Genomic DNA, 12,072 nt, shown 5'->3' with positions numbered 1-12,072 from the left:
GGGAGGAGAAGCTTGTACTGTTTCCTCTACAAAATACCACAAGCAGCAAGTCAAAGGCGATCTTGCACTCAACTTTGGAAAAGTCCAGGAGTTTCTCAAGCTATAGAATTTTCAAGTTTCAAGGGACCTTTAAGAGCAATGGATTCTAGTCTGATCTCTTCCTTTTTCAGTTGGAGAATCGAAGTCCTTTAAGTTATACAACGCATTACTGGCTATATCCAGAGTGAGAATCCAGTCTCGTGCTTAGCTCATTCCTTTCAACCCGGGTGAATTTATAAAGGTGACACATAGCGCTTTACAATAGTTCTCATTCTTTCTGGGTTCCCTTTCTAGGCAATTCTTTAATTCTCAAGAGAAGTGCTATAGCACAATTTCTAAGGCTCCTAAGGGAAGGTAATAATCATTTTAAATGAAACCTGAGTATATTCTATGTGCCAGGCACTGTGGACAAGCACCTTCTGTTTTGCAGTATCTACCAAACTTCAGTTGTTTGAATGCTACCTTCATGATTTTTTTTTTGCCAAATCTACATATCATCTGTATAGTTATTAACTCAATATTTATCTTTATACTGCTTTTAAAGTTTTATCTAATTTAGCTGTATCCTGGGCTGTAATAGGGAACCATGAAATCCTAGCTAGTATTCCTTAAATATACATTATACAAACACACAGCTATTGATAGTAAACTGTCACCTGAGTTTCTCTAATATTATCTCATTTAATTACTCCCATACAGTAAAAGAAAGAAAGAAAGAAAGTAAAGTCGCTCAGTCGTGTCCAACTTTTGTGACCCCATGGACTGTAGCCTACTAGGCTCCTCCATCTGTGGGATTTTCTGGGCAAGGGTACTGGAGTGGGTTGCCATTTCCTTCTCCAGGGGATCTTCCCAACCCAGGTATCGAACCCAGGTGTCCCGCATTGCAGGCAGACACTTTACTGTCTGAGCTACTAGGGAAGCTCCATACAGTAAAGAACTATTATAATCCCTATCTCCCATACTATATCCTTATGTTCAATTCCAATGTGTTTTTAATTTGTTGCAAGAGAGAAAAACCATTTGAGAAAACATTACACAGACTAGTCAGAAAACAGAGCAAATATCCTTAAAATCTCAATTGGTGGATAGGCCAATTAAAAAAACTTAACCCCCATATCACAGCAGGTAGGCAACATTAGCACACTCGCAATCTAGGATCATGACCACAAAGCCTGTGCTCCCAGCCTTGTCACTTACTGACATGAAGGAAGGGTTGGCAGAGTAAATTACACCAGATCAGAACTCAGAGGTCCCTCCTCGAACACCCATTGTATGATTGTGATTTGGTTGGGGGACACTTATAAGGGAACAATAGCACTATACCCTTTCTCTTTTCAAGGTTTTATTTTGAAAAGTATTTTATCTACAGAGAAATTGACAGAGTAGTGCAGTGAGCACTCCATAGCCTTCACCTGTGTTCACCAGTGCTTAGCCTTCACATTTGCTTCATTCTCACTGTGTGTGTCTGTGTGTGTTATTTTGGCAAATCATTTGAAAATAAGTATCAGATATTTATGTCACTTTACTCCTAAATACTTCAGCATGTACTCACTAAGAAAAAGACATTCTCCTACTCCTACATAATTATAATACCATTATCATATCCAAGAACGTAGTAGTTATAAAATATTATCTAATATACCCACAATTTCTACCCCTATATTGTCCCTTGGAGCTGTTTTCTTCTTCCTTCCACAATCTAAGCTCACTTGTTGCATTTGGCTGTCAGTTCTGCTTTGTCTCTTTTAATCTAGAATAGTCCTTTTTAGTCTCCTTTAATCTAGACAGTCCTTCTCATATATTGATATTTTTGAAGATTTCAGGTCAGTTTCATGATGAGTTAGATTTGGCTTAAAGTGCCCTTTTTTGCACATTCCTTCAATAATATTGTTAGGCTGTACTACTCGAGAAAACATTACACAGGCTAGTCAGAAAACAGAGCAAGTATTCTTAAACTTCCAATTACTGAAAAAAAAATATGATTTTTTAGCGGCTAAATTAACTATCAATTGGCCAAAAGAAGAAGGGCTCATCTGCAGTAGCTACACCCAACATTCCCCAAATCTTCAGTATACTCGTACAGAATCCTCAATATGCTCACTGACTTGAACAGATTTCCCTACTCATGTCCTCAAATGGACATAATACAACTGTACCTTATCTTCTGTCATTTTATGGGCCGGAGTCCTCCTCTTAATTCCAGGTCTAGAGTGGCAGATGCAGTGGCCAGCTTCTGACTGTCCTTCTCCAGCTTTCTGAGACTAGTTATACATTAGAATAGGAGGGGCCAGGTAGGAGGCATGAGGCCAAGTCTAATCTTGGGCAGAGGTGAATATTGATGAGAATCTAATCAATAAATGCTTTGCCTCTGTTACCTGTGGCGTCAATGTTTTTGTTCCACCAGGAAAGAAAATGAGAGCAGGTTTCTTCAGTGTTAAGTTACAAACCAGAGATGGTTGTGTTTTAAGGCACTTGCTAAGTGTGGCAGTAACCAGGGGCAAGTGAAAAAGAAAGCTTATAGAGGCTTTTATAGAAAATGAGATATGTTGGGCTGCCCTGCTCTGTTGCAGGGACAAGAAAGACAGGCACACAGGAGGCACATGCCCTGCAGAGAACCACTGCTGTGGCGCTTCTGCTTCAGAGCCAGACTGTGTGGCCAGGGGTCACTGTAGGCTTGAGTGGTTATCTGAATGAATTTGGACAGTCATGAACTTGGGTTTGAATCTCACCATTTTACTAGTGGTGTGACCTTAAGCATGAGACTTTTCTGTGCCTTAGTTTTTTCACCCGACGAAAGAACAGAATATACACTTTATTGATTGGGTTAAATGTGGTAATGTATGAAATAATAAGTGCTCAGCAAATGTTGGTTACTGTTGTTTTTGCTATTACTGTTATTGGTTCAGTGTATGTCAGGAAGTACCTGTCAGGGGCAGTGGTGGAGAGGTCTCAAATAAACCTGCTCACAGGGCTTGGGCTTGTGCCCTCTGTGTGTCCTCTGTGATGTCCAGTCCTTGTGGGGAGACAGGTGACATCTCATTTGGTTGAGCTTGAACTGTGTCTAGCAGAGAGTGTTACTGGTTCCACTGAGGCTCAACTGGAACCAGTGTCCAACAGAGAAAATGTAACAAACAGCCCCTAAATGAGGGGCTTTACAAAGAAACAAAGGGTGAGGATGCAAAGGAAACTCAGACTTCATTTGTCTTTTATTTCTCCGCCCTTTTTCCATTTCTGTCACTTCTACCAGATAATGCAAGTGAGTCAATAATTCATTTCAAATCACAGCCCCAGGCTCTGAGATGCATGATATAAAAAGACACTTCAGAGCTCATAATGCATAAGGAGGGATAAACGTAACCATAGACAACAATACAGTCATTTCTTGGTGGAAAGGCATGAGGGAGTATTATTAGCAAAGAGAGTTAATCTTTATGAGTTCTTGCTTGGTGCCAGGTGCTGCTCTCAGCACTTTGCACGCATTAGCCCGTTCAATCATAACAGAAGGCACCCTCTGTTGCACAGCCACGCTTTAGGGAGCAGTTTTGAAATCAGACTTTGAAGACCCCAGGTAGCTACACTCCTCTTAGCCTGGCTCCTGGCTTTCTGCTCTGGTTTCAGCTGATGAGGCCCACAACCATTGTCAGAGCATCTTTAATCAGGAGAGGACTCCTTAGCAATCATTTTCCAGTGACATGATATTCTGCCAGAAAGTCTTTGTGCTGCTGTCAAAAATAATAGTCCCCTCTGTTTACCAACCTTTGTTTTTGGAATTTTCCTTTTAAGAGATGGCCTTGCGTGCAGCGTGAGGTCAGGAAACCTTTAACTTTTACTAGGTTGGAGCCGTGCAGCGCGTGCAGGGTAGCTGTTCTCTCCACTGGAAGTGCGCCCTGCTATTCGTTAACCCGGGATGCAGGACCTTAAGCCACCCAGACCAGTTTCCTCTGGTTTAGCCCAGACCTCTCCTGTTCCGCTCTTACTCAGAAATAAGTAATCTCTGCACCTTTTAGGGATGGGCTGGAACTTTATCTCCAGTTGTAGGGTGGAGGAATTGTTAACAGTGACTGCATTGGCATTTAGCTCTCAGAGAACTGATAATGCATGTCAGCCTCTCAGGAGAGTCTGCCTTAGCACCCACCCAAGGAGCAGGCAGATTGCCTGGAGTTATCTCCATGTTTCCCTGGTTGTGAGATAAAGTCAGCCTTTTCTCACTTTGCTGGTGGGATGGGGGCCACCCACTGAGGTGCACCAGTGCCTAGAATCACCCAGAGATGCCCTGTGGGTGGTGTAAAACCAGCTCTGTGTGGTGGGCTTTGTTTATTTGTTTGTTTTTTCAGGATTCACTTTTTAAACACTTCAAGTCATATTCTGATTACTTCTTGAATAATTTAATCTTCATAGTGGCTCATAGAGCACTAGTGGCTCTAACTGGAGAGAGTTTTCCAAGGGTGGAAAAGAGCTTCTCCTCCTTTATTCTGTATTATCTTTGCCTGCCCAGTTGCTCAGTCACGTCTGACTCTTTGTGACCCCATGGACTGTAGCTTGTCAGGCTCCTCTGTCCATGGGGATTCTTCAGGCAAGAATACTGGAGTGGGTAGCCATTCCCTTCTCCAGAGGATCTTCCCCACCCAGGGATCGAACTCACTTCTGCTTCTTTTGCATTGGCAGGCGGGTTCTTTACAGGCTGAGCCACCTGGGAAACCCCATAATATCTTTACTTTGAGTGAAATGAGAGTTTATTTCTATAAATGGAAAAAAGACAACTCACTCCTTTAGCATGCTGCCTCCCTCTCTGATAGGATCAGGTATGGAGAAGTGCAAAGGCATCTCTGGGGAACCAAAAAAGTGAGTTCAAACTGGGCCAACCCAGGAGTGCGGGAAGAATATTGGGAAGTCCTAGATTCTGAAGAAGGCCAGTGTATTTTAATATTTTTGAGTCAAGTTTGTCCTTATTGTAGCCTGCCTCTTCTCACCCTCTCCACAGATCCCACTCTGATCCATCCCACCAGTATCTCTCCTGAATGTGACTGCCCAGCCTGCCTTCCCTGCCCCCAGTCTCATCCTACAGCCTCTTTTTGACAGAGAAGCCAATGGTGATTTAAAAAGTAAACCAGACAGTAATGCATGCATGCTAAGTCGCTTCAGTGGTGTCTGACTCTTTGTGGCCCCGTGGACTCCTCTGTCCATGGGATTCTCCAGGCAAGATTTCTGGAGTGAGTCGCCATGCCCTTCTCCAGGGATCTCTTCCTGATCCAGGATCAAACCCACAGCTCTTATGCCTCATGCACCAGAAAGTAATACCCCTTGCTTAAAAGTCTCCAAAGACTTCCCTGTCACCCTTAGAAGGAAACCCACGTTGGTCAGCACAGCCTGAGAGGCTGAGTTGATATAGCCTTCCCTGACACTGACCTAGCCTTTTACGCTCTCCTTCTCTGGGCTTAGCCACCCTGTCCTCAGACTTGATTAACATGTTCCAGTCTCAGCACCTCTGCACTTGATGTGGCTCTGCATACAGCACTCCACCCCAGGCTTGTCTTGGCTCCTTTACATTCCCTTGAGGGCTCACCGAGGCTCGCCAAGCAGGCTTCTTAAGGTGGGCACAACCTACCCCCAATCACTCTCAGGCCTGTTACTTTGCTTTATTTTCTTCATGGATCTATGCTTGAAATCTGATTTGCCATTATTTATTAAAAATTAAACATTTAATAAATTGAAATGTCTAGTCAAAATATCTAATTATTAAAATATCAAATATTGAAATTATTTTGTTATTTAAACTTATTACTTGTTACTATTTTATTACTTGGACTTCCCTGGTGGCTCAGATGATTAAGTGTCTGCCTACAATGCAGGAGACTCAGGTTCAATCCCTGGGTTGGGAAGATCCTCTGGAGAAGGAAATGGCAACCCACTCCAGTACTCTTGCCTGGAAAAGCCCATGGACAAAGGAGCGTGATAGGCTACAGTCTATCATGGTCCACTTTCCTCACCACATTTAAGTTCCATGAATGTGGAGGAGACCTTGCCCTTCTTGTTATCTGCAGCGGCTTGAGAGTGCCTGGTACATAGTAGGCACTCAATGTTTAACAAATGAAAGAAGTTCAAAAAGAGTTACTTTCTTGCAATAGTCTGAGGCTGGCATGGGGACATTTATTGATTTAACATTCAATAAATGCAGTATTTACTGAACATCTTTGTAGGCACTAGTCACAACAACGAACAAAACATTATCTGCTCATGTGGGGTTTACTTTCCATGAAAGAAACTAAACAGGTGCTTAGGAAGAAAAAGCAGGGGCACTCACTTTGAAAGAGTCGGACATGACTTTGCAATTAAAGACCAACAGTAATCTGGCCAAGAAGTCGAGAGAGTCACAGCCCCAGTGACCATGGATACTTCCTCTTCCCTGCACCTGGGGGCCACAGGTTTGCCTTTGGGAAGGGGTCAAGAGGTCCCCAGGCCTCTGTGCGCATTTGGGTTTATCATCTGAGAGTGTCTGAGTGTTGCTAGATGATCATGGAGCTAGCCAGGAGAATCTACTTATCCCTTTGTGTGTGTGTTAGCTGTGTCTGACTCAGGGACCCTATGGACTGTAGCCCACCAGATTCTTCTGTCCATGGGCTTCTCCAGGCATGAATACTAGAGTGGGTTGCCATTTCCTTCTCCAGGGGATCTTCCCGACTCAGGGATCGAACCCAGGCCTCCTGCATTGATTCTTTACCATCTGAGCCACCAGGCAAGCACCAGTTCCTCCTAACCCACCTAAAGATTAGTCATTGAATTGACTCAGTAATGGGCAAGTTTAAAAGAAAGAAAAGGAATAAAGGATATAGGCTAATTTACTGGCTGCCATAGATAGAACTGGCACAAGCAACCTGCCCCATGTCCTTCCCTCTTAGTCTCAGCACAGGACAATCTTCTTAAGGTCCTCAAAGTTTACATGCTATGATGATTAATGTGATGTCTCAACTTGGCAGGCCACAGTGCCCAGACATTTGATTAAACATTAATCTGGATATTTCTGTGATGGGTTTGGATGAGATTTGTATTAAAATCAGTAGACACTAAATAAAGTGGGTTGCCTTCCAGAATGTGGATGGGTCTCATCCAATCCGTTGAAAGTCTGATAGAACAAAAACCTGACATCTCCTGAGCAAGAGGGATTTCTCAGGCTTTGGACTCTAACTCCTTCCTGACTTCCCAGCTTGCCGGCCTCCCCCATCATATTCTGGACTCACCAAGCATCCACAACCACACGAGACAATTCCTCAAAATCTCTCTCTCTCTCTCCTTGGGGCACCTCTTGACCCCCTCCCAAAGGAAAACCTATGGCCCCCAGGTGCAGGGAAGAGGAAGTAACCCTGGTCATTGGGGCTGTGACTACCTTGACTTCTTGGACAGATTGTTGTTGTTTAGTCACTAAGTCATGTCCGACTCTTTGTGACCCCACAGACTGTAGCCTGCCAGGCTTCTCTGTCCATGAGATTTCCCAGGCAACAATACTGGAGTGGGTTGCCATTTCCTTCTCCAGAGGATCTTCCTGACCCAAGGATTAAATCTTATATTTCCTTATATCACTCTTATATCTCCTGCATTGGCAGGTGGGTTCTTTACTGCTGAGCCCCCAGGGAAGCCCCCTTTGGACTGATATAGTGACCTTAATAGCCGTTCAGTGACTCACACTGGGAGTCTCAGGTACCAGCTGAAAAGCTACCCAATACCTGTACAAGTCTAGACACTGCCCCCACCTTTCATTTATCTGTTTTTCTCCTTTCAAAAATATTTACTTCATTTTAATAGCAAATTAAATATAAATACATGAGACTATTGTCACTGAGAAAATTTTGTCGGCTACAGATAAAGCTGGAATGACCCTCTGCCACCACTTTCAGCCACAACAGTTGGTTAGAAATGCCTCTGTTTTCAGTTTAGTAGGTATCTTTTCAATTCACCATCCCCTGTGAACCTCCTACTTTTGTTTCTATCACTTGGCCTCCTCTCCAGATTTGTCCTGTCTGCCATGTTAGGATGAGGTCTTAGTTTAACTCCTCCTCCTCAAGAAGCTTCCTCTTAGTTTGCTTTCCTAGCGTGGCTCAGCAGCTGTAGACAAGTGATGCCCAGTTCCTCAGGTGTCCAGATAGCCCTTTCCAGCACCCCAGGCCTCTGCTGGTCTGAGAGAGAACATGAGGAGAAGAAGAGCAGCTGGGTCTCTACTTCTGGCCAGTCCAGATGACACCTGGCTGACCCCGTTAGCCTACTGGCCATCAATTACTCTGGAACTGATGGAAAGTTTCCCCTTCCTGGAATGGTTTTATGTCTTTTCTGAACTCAGTAAACCTTGTAAAATGAATTCTTGCCACCCGCTTACAAGGGTTTGGAGCACTGGACCGGGGTCAAGAGAAGTCCTTTGGGTTTTCCCTCCCCAAAGGGTTAGCTCTGTGACTATGGGCAAGTCTTGCTCAAATTCTCTAGGTTTCATCTATAGAACAAAGTGGATAATCTCTGTCTCGTCACATGAAAGATGAAGATTGGATCAGTCCCTAAGGATTGTTGTGAGGGTTAAATAAGATAGTACGGCTACAGTGCTTAGAATAAAGCCCAGAACGTCATCAGCTCTCAGTACATGTCAGCTCTTAGTATTTTTCTGCTCTCAGTTTCCATGATTCTTTGTTCCTAACATCCTCTCCAAAAGTTCATATAGAGTCCTGTGACTCCCAAGGTTGACTAGCTACGTGAGTTCTGCTCCTTCTTTTAGCCTGCAGTTTGTGTTATTTGTCCTTGAGGTCAATGAGGGCTCATGAAAAGAACAAGGGGCCACCTAATGAGTGGATTTGTGTCGTTCATGTCACGGAAGTTTGACAACCTGTGACAAATTCCTTTGACAGATGTGCATCTATGGCAATTTATCAGTGAGCACTGTCTCAAATTAGTTAATCACTGGGCCATTCAGTCTAAATTGAATGGTGCTGCTGCATGCAGAGTTTTTGTTTGCAATTCTTGAGTCATCTCAGTTTAAATTAAGTCAATTAAAATTCCCTGTTCCTAACCATTTTTCTATCAAGTGTGCCTAAATGCCCACAATACTCTGCAGGGCATCTTTCTATTTATGAGTTTGTGTCTCTTTAATGTCTGTGAGTTAATCATTTTCCAACACTGTGCTATTTTCTTCCACTGCCTTCTGTACCATTTGCTGCTAATTTTCAGGGTGCTAAGGGAGGTTGATATATAAATTGGGAGTGAAGATCATGGGGTCATCATTGAGGTTTAGCAAACAATGTTGCTCAGTGCTATTGACCAATAGGTCACCAGTAAAAGAAGCAGTGTCAGGGAGAAATGATTCTCGTGACAGCTGTTTACCAGACAGAGAAGAGTTCCAGGAATGTACTGTAACACGCAGATGGTGCAACTCAGTGGTGGGCGAGTTGTTGACCAGGTGCTTTTTTGTCTTGTAGAACTTGAAGAGACACACTCAGCTATATTTGTTAATCCCATTCTCCTCAGAAAAGGCTTCCCTGGTGGCTCAAACAGTAAAGAATTTGCCTGCAATGTGGAAGACCTGGGTTTGATCCCTGGATTGGGCAGATCCCCAGAAGGAGGGCATGGCAACCCACCCCAGTATTCTTGCCAGAATAACTCCATGGACAGAGGTGCCTGGCAGGCTACATTCCATGGGGTTGCAAAGAGCCAGACAGATTGAGCAACTAACACTAACTCTCCTCAGAAAATCCTCACTGTTTACAAACAGCCAATGTGGGCTCTGGCGTCTCTTCAGAGACTTGGAGCGTCAGTGGCAAGATAGGTAAAAATAAACCCAAATGGAATATCTCTCTCCCTTACATCTTGAAATCACCTTCCCTCTTTGAACAGGGCAACTGGGTTTGGGGAAGCACTTTGTGGTGGTTGGTGGGAAGAGGAAGTGGTTTTTAAATGAATACATCAAAAATTGAAGCTCAAGGGTCTTCCTTGGTGGTCCAGTGGTTGAGAATCTGCCTTCTGGTGCAGGGGACACTGGTTCGATCCCTGGTTGGGGAGCTAAGAGCCTACATGCCAAGGAGCAACTAAGCCTGCATGCTACAACTCGAGAGGTGCATGCACTCTGGAGCCTCGGCGCCACAATCTGCTGAGCCCATTTGCTCTAGAACCAATGCTCTGCATCAAGAGAAGCCCCAGCGTGCCATGACCAAAGAAAGTCCGAGCACCATAAGGAAGACCCAGAGCAGCCAAAAAAACAGAAAAAAAATTGTTTAATGAAGCTCAGTGCCTCCGTGTCTCCATGTCGTAGATAGCACAGCGTCCATGGTCCTAGGAGCAACCCACTGGGCCTCTAGGGATGTCCGAGACTGCTGTAGGATGGAGCCTTCTTTGTGGTGGCCAGTCTCCTCTCATAAGAGGAGTCTACCCTAAGGTTGTGCCCTGCCTGTCTTCTCACTTCCAGTCACTCCTCTTTATTCTCTCTTCCCAAAGTCTCCCCAGGTGGCCTATGCTGAGCTGAAGGCGGAAATGGCTCTGCTTTGCTACAGTAAGAACACAGGTCTCTCACCCTGACAAATGTAAGACTGCAGTCAAACATTGTGGGTGGGCTCTTTTGCCTCTGTTTTGTCATTGATGAGTGCAGGGTGAAGAGGGTCAGAAATGTGGGGAGGAAAGAATGTCGTCCTAGGAAGCTTCTTGTTCCACTGCTGATGCAGGCCTCCTGGCCACCTTGAGTCACTCAGGGACTTGAGGGTCTCTGAGGGGAAGTTGTGAGTTATAGTGAAGAACTTCTAACTGAAGTTCTAAGTTCCTTGCAATTTTGTCCTTCCAAGACATGTAAGATCAGAGTAAGATGTGTGAGATCACATGTAAGATCACAGCGAGGGATAGGTTTCTTGCCTATGGCTTCATACTAAAGGGCAAAAGGTGGTCAGGTGCTCCCACACCTAAGTGTCCTGAGTGAAAATCCTACTCTCGTTCTTTTCTGGTGGTGGTAGCACTGGCTGGGAGGCAGCTCCAGGTCTAGAATGTTCCTGATCCGTTGTCCTTATCAGTAACACCTGACCTAACTCATCCTTTGTTCTTACTCCCACATTTCTCACCAGTGAGAATTCACTCAGCATTTTAATCCATTAATTTGCTGCTGCAGAGCCAGTTCTGTCTCGGGAATAACCACCCCAGATGCCAAGGCCCTGAAAGATTGCTGTCTGAAACGTTTATTGGATAATGAAATTAAAAAATCGTCTCAAATACCAGATGTGCAAGGTAATGCTTGTTCTCATTGTCATTGTCAACTTCCACAAAGATTGTCGTGGAACGTTGGTGCGAATGTAGAAGTAAGAAATAGATCAGGGAAGAAACCCCAAGTTTGCTGCCGAAGTCATTGCTTGATTGGTAAGATCAAATTGGAGTCTAAAGACAGACTTTTTTATAAAGTATTTTTCTTTAAGGTAGTGTTATATTCATTTTTAAAAATCCATCAGAACTTGAGGAATGAAGCAGGCATATAACACAGGACTATAAACCCAAGAGCACTGGATGGAAATGTACATCAAACAATAGAAAGTCAATAAAAGCTAATCTGATTTATAAAAAAAGAAAAAAAGAAGGGGAAGATATGATTTGGAGTATTGAGAGTAGCACAACATTGTATTCTTTCCCTTTTTATATAAACCAATATACATACTAATATTTTAAAAGTAAAAGTGATGTTCTTTATAATATTGTTATTCCTCTAACATGTCTCTTGAATTTTACAGGCATTATAAGAACAACTAGGCACAAAGTTTACAAAGAACTTTTCTGTTGGTGCTCTGATCTGATCAACAACACAAATGTGAGTACGGCAGGAATAGCCAGATGATTCCATTTTAGAAACAAGAAAACAGGCTTGGAGTTGTCTGTTTGCTTAGAGTATTTGCACATTGTGTTCTGACTTCACACCCTGTTTTTCTGTGTATTTTACAAATAAAGTCAATTCTTGGCTTTCCCTTTTTCACATTATTTCCACATGTTTTTTAGTGAGAGGTCAAGAAAAACCTTCTCCCAGGGTGATCACTGACA

The 12,072-nt window shown here is 43.6% G+C and overlaps 1 protein-coding gene across 1 annotated transcript in view; it reads right to left on the bottom strand.

Moving 5' to 3' along the window:
- The window catches only part of SLC2A2 (solute carrier family 2 member 2), a 32,764-nt gene extending 30,442 nt beyond the window's left edge, over positions 1-2,322 (bottom strand). The window contains exon 1 of the mRNA XM_019959659.2: positions 2,196-2,322. Within this exon, the coding sequence (XP_019815218.1) occupies positions 2,196-2,210 (15 nt within the window). The 5' untranslated portion in view covers positions 2,211-2,322. The remainder of the gene's footprint in view (positions 1-2,195) is intronic.
- Positions 2,323-12,072: the final 9,750 nt, after the last annotated feature.

The sequence above is a fragment of the Bos indicus genome, chromosome 1 (assembly GCF_029378745.1).
Source record: "Bos indicus isolate NIAB-ARS_2022 breed Sahiwal x Tharparkar chromosome 1, NIAB-ARS_B.indTharparkar_mat_pri_1.0, whole genome shotgun sequence".
Classification (NCBI taxonomy): Eukaryota; Metazoa; Chordata; class Mammalia; order Artiodactyla; family Bovidae; genus Bos; species Bos indicus.
The sequence above is the reverse complement of the archived record's forward strand: the minus strand, read 5'-3'. Positions and strand labels throughout refer to the sequence as shown.